Below are 26,113 nucleotides of genomic sequence, written 5' to 3'. Positions count from 1 at the left end.
TCTGGGCCCGCTTACTCCTCACCAAGTTACGTCACTGTACCCCATACGGATCTCCAGATAAGCTGTTCACAAGGGTTTTTGCTTGATACGCATCAAACACGCATAAATTATGCAAATTAGGTACTTAATTAGCATATTTAGCGCTGAAAATCTAATCAGGTCGAGTACCTCTGGCCACGCTACTCCCCACCAAGTTACGTCACTGTACCCCATACGGATCTCCAGATAAGCTGTTCACAAGGGGTTTTTTGCTTGATACGCATCAAATACGCATAAATTATGCAAATTAGGTACTTAATTAGCATATTTTGCGCTGAAAATCTAATCAGGTCGAGAACATCTGGCCACGCTACTCCCCACCAAGTTACGTCACTGTACCCCATACGGATCTCCAGATAATCTGTTCACAAGGTATTTTGCTGATTACGCATAAATTATGCAAATTAGGTACTTAATTACCATATTTTGCGCTCAAAATCTAATCAGGTTGACACCCTTTGGTCATGCTACCCCTTATAAAGTTTCATCATCATAGCGCTTACGGTTCTCAAGATAACGCGTTCACAAGCTTTTTCCGAGCACACACCCCCACACCCCCACACACACACACACCATAGTGATTACTAAGTCTCTCCCTGAACATTCAGGCGAGACAATAAAACTAAATAAAGCATGTGCTTGGAGCCACATGGAAAAACTTGTAGGGAGCTTAACACAGCCATGCTCCTTTATAAAGAGAAAGCTACAAAAATTAATAAAACATGGAAAATAATTAATTACATAACATTTTTCAAGCTGATGTTGCAATGATGTCAACATGTTTAGGCAGCTGTATGTGTGTATACCAGCGCTTTGAGTAACTGTCTTCAATTTGAAGCTGTGCCCAATGAAATGTGCACTGACGTCACTGCCACATCAGTGTGAGAAATGGTAGAGCAAACTAATTTGTATATAAAGAAAGAAGAATGATCATCAACAGAATGATCATCAGCAGAATGATCATCAGCAGAATGATCATCAGCAGAATGATCATCAGCAGAATGATCATCAGCAGAATGATCATCAGCAGAATGATCATCAGCAGCAGCACTATCATCAGCATGAGCAGAACTAAAAGAATCAGAAGAATAATCATCAGCAGATTGAGCAAAACAAGAAACGAATCAAACTGACAAATAATCTGAAGAATCAGAAGAATGATTAGCACAATGCGCAGATGAAGAATAAAGAGGCAGATCACAAGAATGATCAGCAGAACGGAAGAATCGGAATAAGAAACTTAAAAAAATTGAAAATTGAAAAAAAATACCGAAGAATCAAAAGAAAATTCAGAAAGAGAAGTGGAATCAGAAGAGTGAACAGAGAATCGGAATATGAACTCAAAAAAAGATTCAGGTAAATTGGAAGAATTAGAAGAATCATTAAAATAATAACAGTAGCAACAACAGCATCAACAACGGCTAAAACAACAGCTGCAACTATAGCTAGATCAGTATGAGACATGAAAAACTTAATGGAGTCATTTGTCACACAAAATCAACCAATTATTTCATACAAAATCAATTTTTTTTTCACTTTTTTTTTCATTTTTTCCACTTTTTCACACAAAACCAAATTTTTTCATTTTTTGGTCACAACCGATTTTGTAACCACTGAATATATTGCAAGCCTGATTTACAGGCTACAAAATGCTAAAAAAAACCAGTGAAATTGGGCTACAGTATAATTGCATCGTTTTGCTTGCTTCTTACAGTTGCTACAAACGCAGAGGCAATTTTGCTAACCGTTTGCCGCAACGATGACATTTTGTATGAAATTAAACACAGCAAGGTCAATTCAATTCAAAATCAATTCTTAGTGACAAATGGCTCAATTAGTTAAGATCAAGTCACATACAAAGGAAAAGAACATTTAAAAATAATAATAAATTGGAACTTCTCATTACCAATACCTCTTCTGTGGGAGCTGGTTTGTGCATGGGGTAGACTCGTCGCCTCATCTGTCCTGAAGCTGGGCCTATTGGCTCTCTGGTTTCACCCTACAAGTGACAGAAATGTTTGATTTTATGCTCAATGGTAACTAATTATAATTTCTAACAAGTTTAGAAGTTTCTGCCTGGTTATCTAATTGATCAGTGACAAGGTTATCTCTAAATTTGACAGGTACTAATTGATGCAATAACATTAAAACATCAATTAGCACCTCAAATTCAGAGATTACCGTGTCCCTGATTAATTTGATATCCAGGCAGGTTTGGTTCACCCCAGAAGAACTGCTATGGTGGGGCTTCCTCTTTTAATTAATTCAGCTAAACAGGTTTTGGTGACTCTTGACTTCTTGAAATGTTTCAAAATGTGACATGATCTGGCCCATGGCGGCCAAAGAACGAATTTTTAAAAAATATAGTGAAAACATCAAAGTTCTAGCATCCTTGGTACTAAAGTTCTGAAGTTTGTGATGTCTATTTTCTTGGGTTTTTTTTACTTCATATTTTTGCCTTTATCTTAATTTAGAATTTTTTCACCATACAGCAATAATAACAGCATGAACTATTATAAGTCATACAAAACTGCAGGTGCAATAATAAGGAATTTTTTTTTATATAAAACTTCGAATGAAATAACTTTCTTAAAACACAACAGGCTTTTAAAGGGGCAATCTTAGGAGTATACAGGAATACCAGCATAAATTAAAGGCGCATATTGGAATGACATCTTTCCCTGGGTAAGATCTGACACCAGGCCAGCCCATGGCCAGAGGGTAACATGAGTAGATTTCTTTCACCTTGAAGGCAAGGATAGTCTTGCAAATATGGGCTAACCTTCCCCTAGGCCATCCAATATGCCATATACAGTAGGACTATAACTGGTATGTTATTTTTATATGCTCCTTTAACAACTGACAATACTTAGGGTTTTTACGACATAGAGACAACAATTCGACCAAGACCTGTAGTTTTCTAACAACAATTACATATTCTATATATTATGCTATTGAGTGCACATTATTTCTACAACACATTTTAATGAGTGTGTTGTTTTTTAGTGTTTTTTCCCCTACTCACATCCATATAGACTTCATAATCCTCTTCATTCATCCATTCATTGAACTCATCCAGATCAAGGATCCACTTGGCATTAACCTGCAACACAGAAAGCAAAGTTTAACTTCTGAATACACAACTGTTTCATTTATGAATACACAGTTTGCCACCCTAAGTGCATACTTTTTAGAGAATAAACGATAGGAATTTTTATTTTGCCTATCCTCTACAGTGTGATAGAGCGACAGGCAGGTCCAATATTTTGAGTAGTGGATGCGGCGCATGTTTATTCTCATTCTTAGTCAGTTAAATATTATTTTAATAACTGTAAACAAATTTTAAAGCAAAAACTAAGTTACCGTCATAAAAACTCCCCTCATTATAAAATGAACGAAACTTGTTTACAACTTCACGTATTCTGTTGTGCGTATTGCTATTGCGTTCACAGTATTCCGCACTAGTCTCACGCATCCAGCGCGATACATGCGCGCACCTCTACACGCGTGTTACACATTATCGAGACGCATGATGGCGTGGGGTCGTCTACGGCCTGATAGATGGCACCCGAAATCATGCGATTGGCCTATCAGAAATGTGTCTATGAACTAGACCACTCCCACTGATTAAGAATTGATGATACCAAAACTTAAGGGTCAGTCACTCACCTTTGCAGTATTTTTGTGGGACCATAGAGTACATCAGACACACCAAATTGCCTTCTAAATACAAGGAATGTCCTGATTTCAAATCATTTTGATTTTTTGAAATTTATGATATGATACAAATTTTATGGCAAATTATTAATAATTGATACTTTTGATATAACAGTCCTAGAAATTTGTGCAGGTGATCGAACAAATTTTTTCTTGTCAACTGTGAAGCAGAGTTCCCGCACCTTTAAAATTCAAGGACTTTCAAGGTCCAAAAGCATGATTTTCAAGGACTTACCACAACATAAAAATCATGATGCGGCTCTCCATGTGGCACATATTAATGAAAGTGACAGCTCCTCTCCACTCCCCAAATTTTGTCAAAATTATATTTCAGATAAAATTCCAATTTTCAAGGACTTTCAAGGACCTTGTGCAAATTTCCAGGACTTGTCAAGGCCTTGATTTCAAATTCAAGGCCTTTCAAGGACCACTGGAACCCTGGTGAAGTGTTTCACTAGTTTTTAATACAGATTTGTTATTATAAATTACCTCCAATGGTTCCTCTGCAATAAAAGGTGCCTCTGGATCGTTGCCAGGGACCTCATTGGAAGGTAACCAGGTATCGTAGCTATCTGGATAATACACCCAATGAGCCAAGATGTTTTTCTCGCGTCTCTGGACGGGGCGTACATATTCCTCTCCTGAAGGTGGGTCAAGATAAAATGGTGTTAGAACTTACAAAACATTGTACACAACTTAGAAATAATATTTAAAGAAAATAAAGCTTTTCATGCGCACGAACCCTCTTTTACCAAACCTATCATCTGGGGGTGAGGTTATATCTGTACCTGAGAGCTTACAGTAACATTAGCAATGTAGAAGACCCATATGAACTGGGTTCTATCCCTACTTTCTCTTACCTTCTTCTAATGATGGTGGTGGCGGATAAATAATGTGAGATGCAGAATCTTTGTTTTCAGCTAGAGTACCCTAGAAAGTCAAATGAAATACACAAAATTTACAAGTTACACTATGATACCAATCTCTGCCAGAAAATTCCCCCTGTGGAAGGGACTGTGAAATGGGTCATTTTAAGCTTGAATGAAAATGCTTGTTATCATGCTAAGCATACACAATCGCAAGAAGTGTAGTGTCACTTGATTGGAAATGTTATTACCGATATATAGATCAGTTCCTAGCATGCCGTAGCATCAAATCGCAACAAGCTACTTCAAGACAACTTTGATGTGACATCGCTGGCCATGACTGGCTGCTGAATAAGCTGGCAATTTTTCTGTCACTCACTGCGATTGCTATAGTGGGAATTCCAATTGAATGAATGCAGCTTTCAATAGTGTGACAAATTTTTGCGTACACTGCGCGATGTACGCCAGCGCAGCGCGACTGTGCGTGAGTAACGCGAAGTGAATCAATCATGCTAACGCACTTTTCGTGATTGGATAGCATTGTATCCAAGGTCGTATGCGTTCGCGTTGTAGTTTGAAATACGCAATATACGATCGCGGTTGGATCGAGTGCAGCTGTTAAAAGCTGCGTTCATTCAATTGGAATTCTTACTATAGTACACGTATATGTGGCATTATGTGCATCACTTTGCAAAGTGCCCTGATGCAGTAAAAATCCAACCTAACAAATTTCAATGCAAGAATTCATGGTGTGTTAACATTTCGATTCCGCTGACTGACTTCACAATAATTTTCCTCTGACAACCTACAATTCTTAAATTCCTTGAGTAGGTACTTTTCTTTTGACCGATAGTATAGCTGAAATAATAGTTTCTCGACCATGAGAGCTCAATTGGCACGCAATGGCAATTTCGTCAAGCGTACATCGCCTACCACACACGCTTTGGGCAGCGCTGCATTTCCCATGCGTGTACAATCAATCGCACTATCGTGTCATTCCACTAAACTTGCGACATTACGCAGTGCACACAGAACATTCATACTCTCATGATCGAGAAACTATTATTTTAGCTATAGTAGGGGACATGTGCACATTGCATCCCCATCTTTTGTGCATGTTACGGTAAAAGCCTAAATTTTGGTACACCTACCTGATGCCCTTTGATGATTTCCTTCAACTTTGTCAAGAGTTTGGGTTCGATATCTTCCTGGAGGTATACACAGGGAAGCGTGTAGCATTTATTCTGCAGTAGGTGTTTGGCCACACTCATGAACATCTCCACATTGCGATCCATACGAGATGGTGACTGGAAGTCAAATCTCCGCCTGGGTAGGGTTATAAATAATGTGAATTATGCATCACAGAGACCACAATCCTGAAAAATGGTTGGCAATTCATTTTGGGTCGGTGCATAAGTTTTTGACAATAGGCTAACAATTGCATACCTCCCAACAATAGAAAGGCCGAAATCTGAAAACCCACAGGGCGACCCAGAATCCTTTGATCCCGCGGTGCACAGAGGCAACAATAGTCCCAAAATAGGCTGATTTTTGCATATTTTAGGCATAGATCTGTGTACTTCAGGAGGTCATTAGAGGAGGAACAAAGTGAATTTTTTTTGGGGGGGGGAATCAACAAATTTTGCACAAAATTGCTGCAAGAAAAGTGGAAATTATTGTGATTTTGGGATTTTACTAGGGAGCAAGTTCTGAGTCCTGAGTCCATTCACTTTTTTGTACTGCGTACAACAAAATAAATCTTGATTTTATTCTTACCATCCTTGCTCATTCTTGAATTTGTAGACAGCATGTAGGATATGGCACAAACCTCCTCCTGACTTCCAGTCTAAGAAACATTTCATCTGGAAAAAACAATAAACAATGTATCATAAAATCACAATCAGCTCATAATAGGCAGGAAATATTAAGCTTTTACCACTATGCCAAAAAGACCCACATTAAGAGTGCTATTAGTTCACCTGTCTGGTGTATATTCATTGGCGTAACTAGGGTTGGTAGCGCCCGGGGCAAGAAACAAAATTGGCGCCCCAAACCCCACCCAAGAATATCTGGGCAGTGGCGTAGATAGGGGTTGTGACGCAAAGAGCTAAGGATACATACATTGTAATGCCCCCACAATTCTTGCAACAATTGAGTGCCGAGCGCGCAAAATTTTGGACAAATAAGGCCTACCACTAATTAATTTTGGTTACTAGAAGTTGAATATCGGTTGATTTTGTGCTGAAATGCGTGCGAAGCTCACAAAAAAATTTGACTTTCATCGCCTGGAGGGGCGCAGAATCGATGCTGAATTGGTCAATTTGGCACCCCCCTACAGGTGGCACCAGGGCACGTTGCCCCCCTAGTTATGCCACTGTGTACTATATGTACATCCATATCAAAGCGATGCACTTTAATGGCTGCTACATGTGTCTCATTTCAAATAATAGCTATGAATAAATACCAGACTCATCTCAAGTGAAGGTAACTCAGTCAAATCATCCCAAGTCACATGGTTAGGAAAATGTTCTCTGTATTCGTAAACCATGTGACTTGGGATGATTTGAAGTGACCTTCACTTGAGTTGAGTCTGGTATTTATTCCTAGCTACTGTTTGAAATGAGACACATGTAGCAGCCGACAAGTGCATCGTTTTGATATGGATGAACACATATTTTGTGTGTTGAAGAAAGTATACAAAGTAAAGGACTTGAATTAATAATTTGTGATGGTTCTGGCGAGATGTTGCAAGAAAATTCTCAATACAAAATATTTTGAAATTAATCCGCAATGTTATAAGGTCCGCCGATTACGAGCTGATCAAAGTATAATAGCATGTTGAACTAGACAGAATCCTTTAAATCTGACACTGCACAGTTGTGTCCAAGTTAACCTTTCGAACATGTTCATTTTTGATCCCATATTTTAAGAACACCCAGAGCGTGATCCTGTCACAACAGCGTGTAGGACAAAGGTGTCAGTCTAGTGTTAAACTACAAATAGCACTTTACCATTTTTTTTGGGGGGGGAAGTGAATTCAGGGAATGGGCAAATATCTGACCATTTGACAATTATTTCCCCCAAAGGGGTGGGGGAATTCCCTGTGATGTCAGTGCTAACTTCTGATTTCTGTCATCACTGGATACTATTTCTCTTCAGTGCCAAATTCAGTTCCAAGTTTTATACCTCTACACAAGTTAAGGCGACACGATCTTTTGTTGGTCGAAACAACCAAAAAAAAATCAATTTTCATTGTCTAAATCAATATATTATTGAAAAATAACACTTTGATGTTTTGCAAAAGTTCATTCTATAAATCATATACTTTAAAAACTTGCTTGATTTATTGTTGTCAATGAGTTATGCACGTTTTACAAAAGTGTTGTTGTTTCAGCCCTCTTTACAACATAACTCAAGAACCACAGGACCTACAAAAGTATTTCTGTGATATTTGAATTCTTCTACATACTCGCTATGAAATGACCAATGCAATGTTTGCCAAAGCTCACTACCATTCGCAAGATGCTGTGAACTACATACCAAATCGCAACAATTTAAAATAGTTGCTAACCTTATAATATAGCATTTGCTTTGTTACTTAGAAGCAGACATTGTATTTTGCTTAAGTAACAAAATCTCCAAGAGTGACGCTCCCTAAATTGGGGAAAAATACCACCAAAGGGAAATTTGCAATTATCTTGGCTTACACTAGATTAAAACTGTGAATCTATTCTAATATTACAGGTGAAACATTTAAAATATGGCAAATTATCACAAAATATTGATCACACAAAAATGTCACTTTTTCAGTATTTTACTTGGGACTGGAGGGAGGGCAGATGAAAGGAAACTAAACTTACCGGCAGCCTGGTGAGGGCTGGGTTGCTGACTCGCCTACCAAAAGCATCATCCTGAAACTGCACTAACTGTGCAATCAAACTGGCAAGGTTCTTGTTGGTCAATGGCTCAGTTTGGATGAACTGCGAAACAAAATTAGGCAATATTTATAATTACTACATGTAATATGGGTTACCAGTGTCATAGCAATCTACTTAAGAGTATAATGCAGGAATATACAAGATTGTATAGGGGTAGCGTTAACTTGCACCTTAAGGGTCATTAGGTAGCTTTCATTTTAAAAGGTCCATGACCAGAGATGCCCATCAGCGATGTCAAAAAATCCTGTATGACAAAAAATGTCCTGAAAAATGAACATTGGTCTTTAGCTATACATTTGTACAGGATCATCCGAGTAAAATTTCCTGAAGACTGGCAACACTGCATGACACAGACTACTACAGAGTGACCATGTATCAACAGTCAAAGTCCCTGTGCATTGCATGCTAGGCCTGGCATTTTCGGGTAATTTTGTACCCGGGTACCCGCCGTAATTTTCGGGCGGATAACCGGGTTACCCGAAATTGAAAAAAAAAAAAAAAAAAAAAAAAAAAAAAAAAAAAAAAAAAAAAAATTTTTTTTAAAAGTTTTTATTTTTTCGGTTTTGTAGTGTCTCTGGACCTAGACCTAAATGCCAGGATCATTCATGGTTGACCTAAAAAAAAAAAAAAAAAAAAAATTCAAGATATTTTGTTATTTTTTATATGAAAATTGATAATTTGTATTCATGTCATAGTCTATTAATGATTTCAAAATGTATTGAATTTGAATGCATTTTGAAATCATTAATAGACTATGACATGAATACAAATTATCAATTTTCATATTAAAAATAACAAAATATCTTGAATTTTTTTTTTTTTTTTTTTTTTGAATTTGGTACCCGGGAGGGTATTTCCTACCGGGTAATGTAATCTCGGCGGGTACCCGTTTACCCGACCGAAAATGCCAGCCTTATTGCATGCTGTGAATTCTTGCATACAATGTATTCAGGAGGTCGATTGTTGGATTGTGAAACAATCACGCCCAGGCCTTATATTAAGTATGCCTGGACCAGGAGCTAGTTAAAAGAGCTCCTGTTCCCAAAGATGGCTCCTGGTCCATTAGTTTACATTGTAAAATATTGGACACACCAGGAGCCAAAATTGGGCAACCATGGGGTAAAAAAAGCCTGGGTGCCTGCTTAATATAAGCCTTGATCACGCCAGTGTTGCGTGCTGTCGCGTATACGCAATAGAGCAATGCGTGTCTTCCTGATCGACAGTCTCATCCCCTATTTCATTCATAAAAACTGAGATTTTGGCATCAGAAGAAAGTTCATATTTTTCTCATCACTCCAGTGAAACAAAAACGTAGTGATTTGTAATTTACTAAAAGTGTACCGGTACATAATATCACATGAGCCATTGTTATACGTTTCTGCATCTTATATTCTCATATCATAACTGGTATCAAATTGTTCCAGTGAGTGTGATCGGAAATTGTGTAACATTTGGTAGTAGGCAACCTTGTCACATCTAAGCGATCGCAATTTACCAGCACAGGTACCTGAACCATGGAAGTTTCATTAATCCTTTGAAATTGTTGAAGAGGATAATAAGCTTGTAGAAAGCACTAGCATCAAATGCGTATTAAAGCCGTATTAATCATGTGCAAATTGAAGCTGTCTTCAATTTTCCTGTTGTCTTATGCGTCGCATGCCCACACACGTGCGTTTATTCTCAGCCATTTGAGAGCAGCACAGTATTGGAAGGAAGGAAAGTTCTGGCTGGGAGTTCTGGCCAGGCCTCCAAATTTTTTTTTTTCCAAAGTTTTCGGCGACCTTGGAGAACCACTGGACCTATTATGAAACTTCAGGATCATTCACAGTTAATTTTAAAAAAGAAAAAAATTACAGTTTGTTATCCTGTATATGGGCTATTTCATTATAAATGACACGTTCACAAAAATGGCTTTTATCATATCTGGTTGATATAATTAGGGTGATAATGCAGTGTTATTAACTTAATTCTAAGTATGCCACAAACTACAAGCTACATGAGCATTTTTACAGAATTCTGTCTATTTTTTGTATAAAAAATTGCCAAAAGGTACATTTTAACCCAATTTTGGAGTCCCATTTCATTTTGCCCATGTATTCTGAATAAATTCTTTGAAAAATTAGGTACATTCTATGGCAATGTGCTTGTTGCAATGAAAATATGATATGTGTGGAACATCATGCAAGTTGAATGGTGAAAATTGGTGCAAAAATGTTAAAATTCAGAGATTCTTGCAAAATTGGCATTTTATGTTAAATAAAAAAATGAGTGTCCTCTCCAATTCATGCCTCCATTTTTGTTAACATTAAAGAGGAAATATAAACCCTTACCCTACCTGTATAATCTGTGTTATATTACCAATTGATGGGACAGGGCACTGATTGAGGAATTCATTTATTTTACATACAGTAGACCACTTGTTCTTGATACCACAGTTCCGCGTTAAAAATTTGTCCTCTCCAGAACTGAAGTTAATTACTAATTGTTGAAATAAGAAGGATTATATCATAGAATGTGAAATTTGTAGAGGAAGAGTGGTCTTCCTTCTACCAAGGTGGCACATGATTTGGTATTTGTTGCATTTTGCAAGCCTGTATCCACGATTCTGTTTGCAATTTAACAAATGTCCTCTCCAGCACAATTATGTCATTTCCATGAATTGGTAAACAAACTAAAAATAAAAATTTCAAAGAGCCAAACCCACAAGAAATTTTTGCATTTTATTGCAAATTATGCTTACAAACCACTTTAGTGTTCAAATTATTGTCCAGTTGTTGAGAACACATATGATATTATTCTGCATTGAACTTGGTTAGCTAAAAATTGCAATATTCCTAATTTAACCAGAATATTAACCCTGTTTGTAGTGGATTTTAAATGCTGGGGATCTTTTATGCAATAATATTGATGCAATAATATTGATGCAGCTATTTCTAAAGTTAAAGTATGCTTAAATAAGTATTAAAAAATGTGTCCTATCCAGAACAAATGACACAGGAGGGTCTTTTATTTTAGGTTTTCCATGACTAGTACAACAGATTGACGAGAATACTCACTTATGCATCAGTGTAGCTATTGGGCAGGACAAAATGACTATTTCATGAATTTTTCATGTGAAGATAAAGTTTATCCTTAAAATATGTAGTAATTTTGCACCATTTATCTGGATTAGTATCAATTTACTAATTGTTTTATATTGAAACTGGCATATTTAAGACACTGAAGTGTAAAGGAACATACAACAATTATTACAGACTAAATATGAATAAGTATGAACCCAATGTTGGTTACATATACTCTTTCAAAGTTGTGTATTAAATTGTTTAAAAAATGTCCCTCCAGACGGCAGCTATTTTTACACAGCAAAAATTCAATTTAATTTTTTTAATGGTTCCTGAGGGTCTGACGCTCTAATATTTTCAGAATTATTGACACACCATCTGAACTTTGAAATGATAATGAATTTGCATGAAATAAATGAGTTTGAATTTTGACCCCTTTTGGGACTCAATGTTGTCATTTATAATGAAATAGCCCATATGTTACCATTAACTAATGTTTATTTCTTCATCTATCACATACAGTATTATTATATTAGATGCATTGGTTTTCCATGCATTTATAATATGTGATAGATGAAGAGGTAAACACAAGTTAATGGTTTGCATATTAAGGATAACAAACTGTAATTTTTTCGTCATTTTTTTCCATTTTTTTTTTCAAATTATCTGTGAATAATCCTAACCCTTCAGAATAGGTCCAGTGGTTCTTCAAAGTTGCAAAATACTTTTAAAAAAATGTTAAAAAATAAATAAAAAATTGTTTTGAGTTTTGACAGTGATACTTTGAAATTTTAAGTTGTGTTTTTGTGTGAAAAAGGATGTAAATTTAAAAAAAAAACTGTTCCAAAATAAGGCTCAGATTGCATGAGAGAGCATCTAAACCCTGAGAGCTTCCAGGGCCCTTAAGCGGGCCCTGGACCCCGGCCATTAGGATTTCGCTTCGCGCTCGTGATGTCCGCTACGTGCACATAGGCCTATTTCAGTTATTAATAATAATAATAATTCAAGGAAATCCCGCCTATTTTTCAGGCGCACCACTGCAACGGCAGTGTATTTCGACAATTCACGCGTCACTGCAACGGCAGTGTAATTTTCGAATTTCGATTTTTACATGTATAATCTATATTTCACAGAAAATTTTCAGCACTTGTCATTAAGTTCCCAGACAGCAGAAAATTTTCTGGAGGCCTGGTTCTGGCTAAGCTAAGTAATTTTTTGGAAGCTTAACAATTTGGCTGCTCGAGAATCCTTTACCACGGCCTGGCAAGTCTATGCGCTGCGCCTTGGCCATGAAAAGTTTTGCCAACACCATGACACTTATCAGTCATGCTAGTGTCAGTGATAGACTGTGGACAAGTCTGAGACTGTACTGTGTATAATAAATTGTGTACACCATTTTTAGTAAGCTTAAAAAATTCAAAAATAATACCAAATGTAACGTTTAATAACTACTAAATATAATAGATTTCATGTTTCACATTTTATATGTGGATCAAAATTACCGACACTCCAGTTGTATAAATAACTTCAACGTGCATAAATCAGTAAAATTCGAGATTTTAATCTCATTCTCCAGTGTCAAATTTCAAAGGTTAACAAAGGCCTTCCCACAGCGAGACTCGATCACTGACTTGATGTGCACGCGAGTTACCGAGCCTACAGAGTGTTTTCGACCAGTTTAACATGTTCTCACCTTTTTGCAGTTTCTTTGAAGCCAAGATTTGACATTATCGAGTTGTGAAATCGTCTCCTGTGACTCAAAAAACTTGAAATCCGCTCCTCCGTCTCTCTTTTTGTTTGCCATTTTCGTGATCACACGCATGACAATGCCTTTGCCGATTCACAAACCGGACCGCCGCATACACCTCATTCCCGATATGCTACTTCAAGAATATATAATATATTTTGATCATGCAGCTTATTCTGCGATCATAATTATTATTTAAATCTTAATTTAACTTCTTAAAAGGTTTTTTGACAAATTTTGGCAAATTTAAAGAACAATTATGGCAAAATAATAATAATAAATTTAAGATATTTATCATATCAGGGTAAATGGTAAAATATTAGTGGAGGAATTCAATTAATCAGCTACAAACAACCCAATCGAAAATGGCGACGAGCAGAGGATTGCACGAAAGGCCCGAAATGAAACAGAGAGGTATGTATCAGGGGTGAATTTTACACTATTTGTAGCTTTGATCACTATTTCTTCCGAACAGATGGTTAACGGAAATAATGGTCTACCAATTCATACTCATTTCTGGACATTTCATAATTAAGAAAATACAGAAAAGTGAAACAAGTCAAACTCAATTAGCATTTATCACACAGCCACAGCAGTATATCCAGGCTGGACACATCACACTACCGTGTGATGTGTCCAGTTCGTCGCCGAACTTGCATATAACATGGAGAGCTTAGCATAACGGCCTGCCTATTTACGCTTCCTGAAAACACTCTTGCACATAACATACAAAACCACAAATTCACTAACTTCAACTTGCACTACCGACACCATGAAAAATATTTTAATTATTACCGATCCTTCAGAATACTTGCAAATATTGGCAGTTTCATAAAATCCTGCTGCTGAAAATCGTAAATTCCACAATCTTCTGTCAGATCCAGGTCAGTAATCACAGGTGGGCGAATCTACCAGCGTGACAAGACCAGAGATAATAAAAAGGATGAGAGGCCACGCCGTACACATAGCTAGCCTGATTGGCAAGCCGCCGCTGGCCAGATCTTCTCTGACGGTCGTGTATGATGAGTAGAGACCATAGAGCCCTATATAGGGCTCTGTGGAAGAAACGGTTCCTAATTTTGAAGCCATGGATAATATATTCATTTATACGAGAACCATATTTTTGTACCAATCACAGAACAGAATTTCACTTACTCACAGCTGTCAATCATTCTTGTGAAACGAAGCTCTGCCTTAGTATCAAGGTCTTCTTCTGCGCATTGGTTGTACGCATTAACTAGCCTCCAGCACAAATCCTGTGCACACGATCAGGTTGGATGGGCGGTTTACGCCTGGTTTACACAACAGGAACTGCGATGCATCCTAAACTGGATCGTTTCCGTGTATTCGCATTGCATGGTGGGTAATCGCCTGCCAATTTGCGTAGCTCCACGTTCACAACAGTTTAAAATCAACACAGGTAAATAATCCATATAAAAATTAACATGGACACAAAATTGACATAGCTTATGTAATTCAAATAATAAAATAATAAAATGTAATATTATCATGATAGATGCACGTTTTATTAAAACTTGAAAAGATTATTAAGTCCAATAATTTGTTTGTGTTAGTTTGCACGAGTCACAAAATGGCGACCCATCACACATTTTCTGCATGTGCCGACATTAGTAACTCATAGTGACTGTCCTCAAACTAGCGCCAGTGTGTCTCAGGCCTGATAACGACCCCAGGTAATTGTATGCAGAAAGTTTTCTTGCGAACAGCTGCAGGTGACAATTAAACAATGAACACGGCTTGTTTATGTACATGGGTGGGGAGGCTTGTACGTCAGCTGACGTGTTTTGGACATGTTCCGGCGTAAAAAAGTGTCGTTTTTCTTCATGAAAAATACCAGCGATGACCAGTTTTTTGTGGGCTATTTGATTTACAGGTATGTCGGTTCGTCATAGGGTAGAAATGATAGCTGTACAATTTGTATAACATACAGTTTAACATAGGCCTAAACATTTATGGGCACAAATCGACCTTCCGTATTATGCACAAGCAGGCCTGGAAATAAGTCGGTCTGAACCACGAGCCAAACATCTGGTAAAGCGGCTCCTGGTCCTGTAATTTTCTAGCGAACCAGGAGCCATTTTAAAGAGCCAGGAGTCGTTTTTCTGAAAGTTTCAAAATGCTTATTTTTGTTATTTCTATAGCTTTCGATGCTCACCTGAGATGTTATCTGAACAGACTTTTAATTTATTTTATTTTATTTTATTTATTTTATTTATTTTTTTTATTTATTTTATTTAATTTTTTTTATTTTTTTTTTTTTTTTTATTTTTATTTTTATTTTTTTTTTATTTTATTTTATTTTTTTTTTATTTATTTAATTTATTTTATTTTATTTTATTTTTATTTTATTTATTTTATTTTATTTTATTTTATTTTGTCTTTTTTTTAGGAAAAACAATATCTAGAAACACATTGGCAAAATTCAAGATGGCCGCCTTCATGATCGCGATCATCACGATCACCTAACCAGAAAACAAGGCAAAATACTGCCAAAATTATGAGCCCTGAAGGCAAATATCAAGGAAAATTGGCAAAATACTAGGTAAAAGATAAGATTTGGCACTGCATTTTGTTGAAAATACATTGAAATGGCCGATATTTTGAGTGGAAATGAGCTTGCCTGACGAAGTTTTACTGGGTCATTTCCTGCACTGAACTTGTCAAAATGGAGCAATAATACCGGGCGCAAAATTCAGATTTTCTCTGGCGCCTGGGCGTGTAATTCTGGTTGGATCCAGGCGTCAAAACTCGGTAACCGTAGGGTAAAAATCGCTCGGCGCCTGCTTGTTTCCAGGCTTGTGCACAAGTATGTGGAAGTGGCAGGCATACCACAGCAGGCTCAGCATACATGCACAATCAAACTTGCACCATTGGCACTGTACAAATAATTAAGAGAACACACCAGGTGCCACCACCATGATGATCAATTGCACAGTTGGGAAACCACCAACCAACAGTACACACAGAGCTGCTCACATTACAACCCCATGCACTGAACTGACCAATCAGGTGCATGGATTTTCAAGAAAATTTGTTCTGGACTATGAAAAATGCTCATGCATATTACGTTTGTCCATCAACATTTGACTGTCTCCACTTGTACTTCCTAGTCCTACACAAGTAGCTTGAATAAACCTTAAACTTCCGTAGAAAAACTTTGAAAATCTCCCAAAAACTTGTAATTTTTTACAAAAAAGGCCTTGATTGAAATTTGAGTCATGTTGGTTCCACTTACATCAGTTACATGTATTTCAATGGGATGTAATTTGAGCTGGTGATGTCATTGGGTTATAATGAGCTGTGGTTGATTCATTTGCATAAGTTGAATTTGTACAGAAGTTTGCTTGTGACATGTACATGTACATAAAAATAAGCTTACCGTACCGATCATTCATGCCGATTCAAGGCAAGCGATGTGTTTTGTACATAATCTCGAGTCATTCTCCCATTCACAGTGAATCATGTCTTCATGATGCATTTTTTAATTATTTTATGTACGTGATAAAAAAAATTCAAAGTTGTTTTAAGGCCATATGGTAGGAATCCCAGGCAAACCTTAGTTAACACATTTACTAGTCAGTCAAATTCGCCGACAATGTCAATGCATATTTACATAGAAATTTAAAACAACTGGCCGAAGAAAGAAACCTACATAAATATGCTTTCTATACTTCACTTGACCCAAATATATGATTTTTTATGGTGATAAGACAGGCGCTCATGGAATTTTAGAGGATTTTGATAGCAGTTCCATTAAAAAAGCTGCTATCATAATGAGAATAAGATCTAGAAACACCCCCGAAATGCCGTTTTGGGGAATTTTGCTAGCTGAATTTTTTTGATGAAAGTCAATCTTTGACAAGATGTAACTTTGCTACGGAAAGTGCTATGAAAAAAGGTTTTCAGTTTTGGCTTTGCTTACTCAAGAGCTTTAATTTGATATATAAAATGATGCAGTTTGATGGCAAATTTGAATTCACCTAGCATACCTACATGGGAATGCAGATTTCAGATTTGCGTCTCCACATCCCGCGCATTCACTTTGGACTTTCTCTTCTTAGACTTAGAATGTTTAGGGTCCAAAGGGCTTATCGGTGGGTCAGTGTCGTTCTCTTGTTGACCACCGGAAGTTTCACAAGCAGTACAAATCCAATCAAACGATTTTGTGAGTAGTTGATCGTAGTCCTCCTCACTCATACCAAGCAATACAATACATAGGTAACCCAGGCAAACTTTAGTTAACACATTTGCTAGTCAGCCAAATTCGCCGACAATGTCAATGCATATTTACATAGAAATTTAAAACAACTGGTCGAAGAAGGAAACGTACATAAATATGTTTTCTATACTTCACTTGACCCAAATATATGATTTTTTATGGTGCTAAGACAACCGCACATGGAATTTTAGAGGATTTGGATAGCAGTTCCATTAAAAAAAGCTGCTATCATAATGAGACTAAGATCTAGAAACACCCCCAAATTGCCGTTTTGGGGAATTTTGCTAGCTGAAACTTTTTGATGAAAGTCAATCTTTGACAAGATGTAACTTTGCTACGGAAAGTGCTATGAAAAAATGTTTTTCAGTTTTGGCTTTGTTTACTCAAGGGCTTTGATTTGATATATAAAATGATGCAGTTTGATGGCAAATTTGAATTCACCTAGCATACCTACAATACAGTCAATATGAAACCACTGTTCGCACAAATCACAAGGTCCCACAGCTAGGTGGTGATTCCGGACATGCTGCTTACAACTGCCACACGGTGCGGTGCAGTTTTCGCAGAACCACTCCTTACCACCATCCCTAATTTCTTTGAAGATATTCAAATCACCAATGCTAGAACACTTGAAATGTTTCCACTCTTGGCAGTCATTACAACTCACTTTTCTGTGGTTTTTGTAAATTTTGCGATTACATGTGGTACAAACCAGCTGTGTGTTTGGCCCTGGGTTTAAACTGATGTCACCTGCCAGAACAAGGAGAACACACAAGCCAATGTGTTTGTTTGGCTTAGATTTTATCTTGCGGAGAGGAGTATTAAGAGTCAACAACATGTTACACCTCGAAGCATTTACATATGGACGGCCCATTGATGCATTTATTATGATGAACAAAGCCTTTATTTGTTATCTGTTCAATTGAAACGGTATCTCTGTATTTAGCACTGTTTAAGTTTTTCATACCAAGGATTTCTCTCACCAGTAGTAGGCCAAGAGTTATTTTGTAAAGTATGATATGGAGATTCATTTTGATGACAAGTTAAGTAGACAATGTTGAAAATGGAGACTGGAGAATTGTCTTTTTTGTTAAAAATATCTAAACTACGGACAAGAAATTGCCACTTCCCTTTATTGATGATGTCCTCTTCATATCCCAGTTGCATCAAACCATTAAATAGTACTGAATCCAATCAAAGGCGAAGTCACTTTGAAATCCAAGATGGCTACCTTTCCCGCCACTGGAGGTAATGTGATGTAGGCGTTTCCCCGCAAAAATATGCTTGTAGTTTACAATGTAAGTTGCAGCGATCCCGGAGTTATTCGATTAAAAAGTTTAAAAAGACACTTAAATGTACACAAATTATCCACTAGCGTAAAAAACAACGAAAATAGTAGAAGACTTTTAGGTTTCCTTTGCTTTCCTCGTCAGTGATGAGTAGTGTAAACTCCACCGAATTTTGCTACCCGTAAAATGGCAGTCACGCACGCTGTCTTCGTATACAGTTTAAAAAGTCAGATAAATAATCATGCAAAAGTTCACAAATATAAATATCCACAGTAGTAAAATATCGCAGAAGTTCTCTTGGTAAACGATGATGAGTAAAAATACACGTAGAATTGAAAAACTAAATAAATAATCGCTAAAAAGACGGAGCTATTCCCGAGTACGTCCTGCTCCCGCGCTGCCAAATGTATGGGATGAGCTTCCGCATGCTCATCATGCTAGCGAGTCCAGCGAAAACAGGATTTTCCCATTTGTATCTGACCGTGTGTAAAAATGCTAGGATCATTCATGGGTGACCTAAAAAAAAATGTTTTTAGTTTTTAATATATATGAAAATTGATACTTTGTTTTCATGTCATACTCTATTAATTAATGATATCAAAATGCATTCAAATTCTATGCATTTTGATATCATTAATACAAAATTACTTGAAAATGCCAGGGCCAGACCTATGCACAAGTAACCATACCTGCATGAAATAATCAAAAATGAAAAACGGCTGCATGAGATTTAAAAAACGGCTGGACGTAGTGGACGCAAATCTGAAGCTTTCATTCCCATGGCCTAAATGATATTATGGAAAGGTCTTGGAAAAATGCTTTCCTGTGACACCAAGATGACCCTCCTACATCAAATATTTTATAAGAAAGCACAAACAATGTTTGCACCGCATCGGCATGAATGATGACGTCAAATGGCGACATTTCAGTTCTTGTTTTCCAAGAAATTTACCATCTTCTTGTTCAAATGCAGAATTGTGTCAGGCAGTTAAAAAATTGTCCAGTCAATCACGCTTGCATTTGCAAATGCATAATACACTAACGTAAATTACGGTGAGCAATGAGCATACATACATATGTTATGTAATTGTACGCTAGTCGCTATGCCAAGCGTACATCATGATCGTTATCAAAGCGCTCAAGCAAAAGCTTCAGAGCTGGCACCACCGGTTATGCATGCAACAAAAATAGCTAAAAACATGACACGGACGCTGAGTTTCATATGATTGGCTTGAAAAATGCAATTTGTTGCTTTCTTTTTTCTATTTACAGAAACAGTGATTTACAATGAGTTGGCTATCAGATCAAACATTTCAATATTAGATTATTGGTAAGTAAAAAATCATTAATTAGTACCGTATGTGAAATTGTTTTAAAACAAATTGAGATATTAAAGGTCCGTAACCCGATCGACAGCATCATCCCCGATTTTTTCATTGTTGATGAGGTTTTGGTATCACATAATAGATACTATTTTTCTCATTACTATCCTGAAATTTGACGCCCAAGTCGATGTATTTTCGGAGAAATCATGAATCACAGCGGTTTTTACAGGTATACCAGTGTGTAAACAATGGTAAATACTTTGGAATTCTGGGAGGAATTATGAACGAAATATCAGTCACCGCAAGACGGTGCGCCAGTATATAGTTATGAAAACGGCAACGATAAGCGTGGTGTGCTAAATAGCTCAATTGACTAGCGCGTTTGTTTTTTACCCGAGAGGTACCGGTTCAAAACCCGGTCTCGGAAGGGTTTTTTCCTCTCCATTTTACCCAAACTTTTTATTTTCTCATCTGAAGTGTACATAATGCAAGGGCAAATATATTTTGTTTCCTTTTTTTCTAAAACGGTAAAAAAAAAAAAAAACATTTTCCGTTCAATACGGGCCGGGCATTGTACAGCATGTCAGCATTCGTCATTGCTCTGCCCAGAATGCAATTCACGTATACCAAGGTATTGGATTGCAAATTTGGCTATTTATTCACATTTACGCTGAAAATGCTCTCGCTTTTTCACAAAGCAGCATAAAGGAGGCGATATTTGATATTATTATGTAATTTTAAAGACAATCCATATCCAAAACCAATAGGGTTACCCCCCTTTAAAGCAACAATTTACTAGTACATTGTAAGGCTTGATTAGGTAATAATCTACAAATGTAGGTAACATGATTGTAAAGTTCATGGAAGTTTTTTATAATTTTTTTTATTCCCTGTACTTGGGACTGGTGGGGAAAGAGACACACAACAGAGATGTATGCCACAAAAAACTGTAAAATGCATAAAAATGCCCGAAAATGAACTTTGACTGTATATTGAAGGATTAAAATTTTTGATCTAAATGCAAGAAAGTTATTCCTACCTCTTGGGATTTATTATTTTCAGATGCTTACTCCATCTTTCATCAGTTGGACTAAGACTGTGTTGTTGATCATCAGGTTGTGACCGTTTTGATCTTTTAGCAGTATAAATCAAAGTCAACCAGCCGTCTGTCAACATAGAGAGAGGCAGGTTAAAATTTTGAGGAGCCTGGGGGGGGGGGGTCTATGAGACTGATCAAGGCTAAGGTCAAAAAGGTCACAACCAGAGTGATAATCATATATCAGCATCACAGTCTCGCTGATGAAAGATGGAGTAACCATCTGATAATTTGGAGGGGTATAATTTGAGAATGAATTAAAAGACTAGTAAGTTTGCGTCTGACGTCATGTCAACAAGACTGAAAATGTCGCACTGCGCAGGTAAGCAACCAATCATGCCTAACAACAGATGCAAACTGGTCTGTTTAATTTTGTCTTAAATTGAATATATACATTGTATAGAAATAATTTTTTTTTTTTTTGGATCAAGAGTTTAAGTTACATTATTAAATCATGATACAATGTAGTAGAGAATCAACATTGTAATTTATTTGATATGTTTTACTGTTTTTTAGTCGGACTTCCATGTCAGCATTATCAGGATCCACTGCAGGCATTCTAGGATTGACAGGGCTCTATGGGTTTATATTTTACTTTGTAGCATCTTTAGCATTATCGGTGAGTATCTGAAGAATATATAAGCCTAGATTGTTATTTTCGCATGCAGAATTTCACTCCTGCATGTCCACTCCCGAAATTCGCGAAAATAAAACCCTAGGGTAAATAACAGCATACAGTCCTGTAGCATCCTATGGGTGTGACACCCCCAATACACAATTTTGTCGGCAAAAATTGACTGTTATCGTCAAAACCATGTGATTGTCGGCAAATGTAGTCAAAGCTATGTGTGATTGTCGGCAAATTGCAAGAGTCATATAAAATATTAATTTGTTGCGAAGTTGTGCCATTGTTGCGTAATAGAGCTATTGTTAATGTTATAGTAATTACTAATTAAAAAAAATAAGTCAAAACAAAATTGTGATTCCTACCCCCCCTCCCCACTTTTTAGATACTTGAGCGCTGTCCCGACTAAAAAAAATTTGGGTCTACAATTCACAAAATATTTCCGTCGGCAAAACATGCTGTACACCCCCTGAATCATATGTGGTATGTGTCGCCCCAAGTTCTATGAAAGTAAGTGAACATTTTTCGGATTTTTCCACTAATTTTCAAAAACACTTAAGTTTTGAAGTTAACTATCTTCCTTTCTTCTCGTTTCTTTTCAGTTTTTATTATTTATAGAAACAGGTAGGAATTGGAAGCAATACTTCAGAGCAAGAAGACCGCTGCTGACACATGGGCTTGTTGGGGGATTATTTGTATCCTTTATATCATATTTTGTTTCATTCCCTGCTGCATGCTGTACTTTGCACAAACAACTCCACAAATGATTTCCACACGATGATAATTATTTATTGCAAAACTGGAAAGGCATCAACATACTAGTTTAATCAGTCTTCAAAATAGTGGGAATTGCTAGTGAACAGGGTACGTGTAGTCATGGCACATTTAGTCAATAGATACAGGGCATATAAAATGTGTGTAGTGCATAGTACTGCGTACATATATATAACAAAAGCAGTTGATATCTGTGCACATGTAAATGAAACAGAAATATTTATGCCAAGGAAAGTGATAATTCACAGGGACAATTTTATTTTTTATTATTTTTTAGAAAAGAAGTAGAACACATTTTTTCAGTGATCACCAGAGTGAACTTTTGCATGGATCTTGCACAAACAAAGTATTATGAAGGGTAATTCTCTTGATTAACTTATATATATGGCTTTTTGAATCAAAACTCTTCCTGCCTTAAGGTGGCTGTGTGCTCTCAGACATGCATGTAGTAAAAGTGCAATAACTTTGTAATTATTCGCATAAAACATATAAAAGTATACATTTTTATGAAGGCAAGACATCAATAAATCTTAATATAAATACAGATTTGGGGTAAAAACAACAATTTTGAAGAAAATCACAAAAAGTGAGTTTTTGGCAATATTTGCTAGGTACAGCATAACAGAAAAACTCTCTTTCCAAAATATTTTATTTTGTTTTTAGCTCAATCTTGAGGCTCCATTTCAAAAACGGTTTTTTTTTTTATATTGGCCTTATTTTTTTGATATTGACCATATAAGGCATCAAAATGAACTTTTTAAAATTCAAAAACGCCTATTTGCACAAAATGATGCCCAAAATCGGAAATAGACCAAAATATAAAAAAATGAGAAAACCGTTTCTTATCATGCTTTTTACGATGATCATATTTGCTTACAGGTCTATAGATGCTGTATTTATTGAGTTATCGTGTACCTAAATCGTCATTTTACCGAGAAAATGAACATTGAAATAATGGCCGTTGAAGTTTAAAGTGGTCACATTTTGCACTTTCATCGAATCTCACAGGAGAATGCGACAGTTTTCGTTTTTGAAACTTATATTACGTGAACATCGGGTTAATCCACAGCCCCTTGAGAAATTTGAGCGAAATCCATTCATAACTTGATATTTAAATCGGGGGAAAGAACTTGAAAAAAACCCACATTTTATCAGCTAAAACGGAGCCATTTGACCACTAGGTTTTTGTGAAATCAGTGCTTCCGTGGTGTTTCCATAAGATGCGCCGCGCATGCAGTTAAGCGTCGTGTATTTGTGCGTTAACAAATTGCGCGATACGCAACGCGATGAGTTGCGCGCGTGTACCTTGCTGGTACAACAAAGATTTTCTTTCCTTTTCAATTTCAAACACGAGTGGAATAGTGAAATAAAATCCTTAAAATATTGCAGTTGGAGTTTACAAATCTGGATTTTCATTCCTTGTATTTATAAAAACATAACAAGGTACAAACATATCATAAAAACTCAATTTTGAGAAAGAAACAATGGCTAGAGTACTCAGCCGCGTTAATACCATCTTGAAGCCAATGAATTGTAATAACAGCAACATTTATGATGTCATTGGAAAACAAATAATTGCTGTAATTCAAGTATAATCATAATCATAATCTTTTCCTTAACATAATTTCAACAGACATATATTTTATTCTGGACATTCCTCTATGGTATGGTACATGTGTATTAAGAACTCATCCTGGCTCCAAAATAATATCAGTCTTTTGTGAAAAAGAAACAAACAATCATATTGAAAACCAAAACAAACTTATTCTGTAGATGTAAATGCTAAGCTTTCAATCTTTTCAGTGGGTTTGTTTGTTTGCAAGAAAACGAAAGGATATTATTTTGGAGTCACAAAAGTCAATGGAATTTACATGATGTGAAACACGACAACTCTTCTCTATTGACATCAAGACTTACGACAGATAATTTCAAACTTTACTTTGAGCATGTACTTGTCGTCTAGCAGCACTTTACGATTACTGGATTATTTTATATAGCTTATCTGGTGCAGTGAACAATGAAAAAGATTATCTGTTTTAAGGTTGACACCAGTGCTGTACGGTGCAAAAACTGATTGAGGAGCCAATGGCTCCTAACTTTATAAATTTAGGCACCCAAATTTTGCTCCCAGGTAAAAAATCTGAGGTGCCAACGTAAACTGAACAGCCACGTGTGTTGAATGTTCATAGCTGCTGTACTCTGATCTACATATTCCCATTGAACGCTACATACTTCATACGCAGCATGTACAGTGTAGGCCTAGCTTGACAGTTCTAAACGTGTCCGACGGCGAACCCGCTAAAAAACCCACTAATTGTTATGAATTCCCGTCGTAAAAGCCTATCCCACAATTTGTAGGCCTATATGTTTTCCAGGAAGTCCCCATTGAGACATGATGATAAATGCATATTAATAGCATACATTCGTACTCTTGAATGCTACATTACATACATGTTTTGTTTTTGGCGATTAAAAGCTTCAGCAGTTGGTCGCCATTGGCGCCAGGGATTGAATATTTAGTCGCCATCAGCAAAAATCTAGTCGCCAATGCGCCTAAAATGGTCGCACCGTACAGCACTGATCTGTTGTAAGGTTGACACTGATGACACCAATTATCAAAACAAAGGAATGGAATATCTTGAAACGTCAGTGCATGCTAAGTACAGAACAAAATGTTAAGAATATGCTACCCGGATCATCAAGTAAAGCGAATAACTCTGGGCCTAGCTGCTGGTTTGAGGCTGGTATGCACACATGACAGGTGCCGGTACTAAAAACCTTTTGACACATTGCTCTGGAAACTTGTCAACTGCGCATTCATAATATTGTATTGGTACGTGTATCTTATTGGGACATCCTTAATAATTTACATTTAATTACCATGGTTTTAACATAAATAGTAGGGCCGTTGTCGACAAGGCTGTTGTCCACAATATTGTCAACAAAGCAATTTTACAGATTGTCAACAAGCATGGACTAATTGTCAACAAAGATTAGTTATTAAAAATATTAGAGCTAAGCTTAAAAGGGCATTTCATGATCCACAGCCTCATCCCCCCCACTTTTCTCAAAAAAAGTTGAGATTTTTATACCACTGGAAACCTCTGGCTACATTATGTTTAGGTACCAAATATTTCATGCAAATTAATTTGTTTCGCAAAAATATCGTAAAATTTGAATTTCGTTCTGCTATACCAGAACGAAATTACAACGCATTGTCTATGGAGCAGTGTAATACACATAATCATGCATTACTCGAAAAAGCAAATCGTAATCAACTGTAATTTGGGAATAAGCTTTTTTCGTGGAAATCTACTGAAAAATGTCAAAGAGACTGCTAGGATCACAAAATACTCCTTTAAGATTACAATTTTTACCATGAAATAAATAAGTAA

At 36.6% G+C, this 26,113-nt stretch overlaps 2 protein-coding genes across 8 annotated transcripts in view; one reads left to right on the top strand and one right to left on the bottom strand.

The window, feature by feature from the left end:
• Nucleotides 1–13,467, bottom strand: part of LOC140143056 (SWI/SNF complex subunit SMARCC2-like) — a 216,364-nt gene extending 202,897 nt beyond the window's left edge. For 6 of the 7 annotated variants that reach the window (XM_072165101.1, XM_072165105.1, XM_072165107.1 and 3 more), the window contains exons 1-8: nucleotides 13,316–13,467; nucleotides 8,483–8,602; nucleotides 6,399–6,484; nucleotides 5,774–5,948; nucleotides 4,617–4,686; nucleotides 4,246–4,397; nucleotides 3,065–3,142; nucleotides 1,946–2,038 (exon numbers count right to left, since the gene is read on the bottom strand). In XM_072165101.1, the coding sequence (XP_072021202.1) occupies nucleotides 1,946–2,038; nucleotides 3,065–3,142; nucleotides 4,246–4,397; nucleotides 4,617–4,686; nucleotides 5,774–5,948; nucleotides 6,399–6,484; nucleotides 8,483–8,602; nucleotides 13,316–13,444 (903 nt within the window). In that variant the 5' untranslated portion in view covers nucleotides 13,445–13,467. The remainder of the gene's footprint in view (nucleotides 1–1,945; nucleotides 2,039–3,064; nucleotides 3,143–4,245; nucleotides 4,398–4,616; nucleotides 4,687–5,773; nucleotides 5,949–6,398; nucleotides 6,485–8,482; nucleotides 8,603–13,315) is intronic. The other variant, XM_072165102.1, reaches the window with a different exon arrangement.
• A 160-nt stretch (nucleotides 13,468–13,627) lies between these two features.
• On the top strand, nucleotides 13,628–24,595 carry LOC140143059 (ER membrane protein complex subunit 6-like). Its single transcript, XM_072165110.1, has 5 exons — nucleotides 13,628–13,783; nucleotides 20,171–20,228; nucleotides 21,836–21,938; nucleotides 22,547–22,639; nucleotides 24,352–24,595. The coding sequence occupies exons 1-5, from the start codon at nucleotides 13,735–13,737 to the stop codon at nucleotides 24,400–24,402; spliced, it is 354 nt and encodes a 117-aa protein (XP_072021211.1). The 5' UTR covers nucleotides 13,628–13,734; the 3' UTR covers nucleotides 24,403–24,595.
• Nucleotides 24,596–26,113: the final 1,518 nt, after the last annotated feature.

Source organism: Amphiura filiformis, chromosome 20 (assembly GCF_039555335.1).
Source record: "Amphiura filiformis chromosome 20, Afil_fr2py, whole genome shotgun sequence".
NCBI lineage: Eukaryota > Metazoa > Echinodermata > Ophiuroidea > Amphilepidida > Amphiuridae > Amphiura > Amphiura filiformis.
Note: the sequence above shows the minus strand (reverse complement) of the source record. Positions and strands in the feature narration are given on the sequence as shown.

Coding starts and splice junctions, on each gene's coding strand:
- LOC140143059 (XM_072165110.1), top strand. CDS start 13,735: ATGGCGACGAGCAGAGGATTGCACGAAAGGCCCGAAATGAAACAGAGA. Junction 20,229..21,835: donor ATTTCAATATTAGATTATTG/GTAAGTAAAAAA, acceptor ACTGTTTTTTAG/TCGGACTTCCATGTCAGCAT. Junction 21,939..22,546: donor TAGCATCTTTAGCATTATCG/GTGAGTATCTGA, acceptor GTTTCTTTTCAG/TTTTTATTATTTATAGAAAC.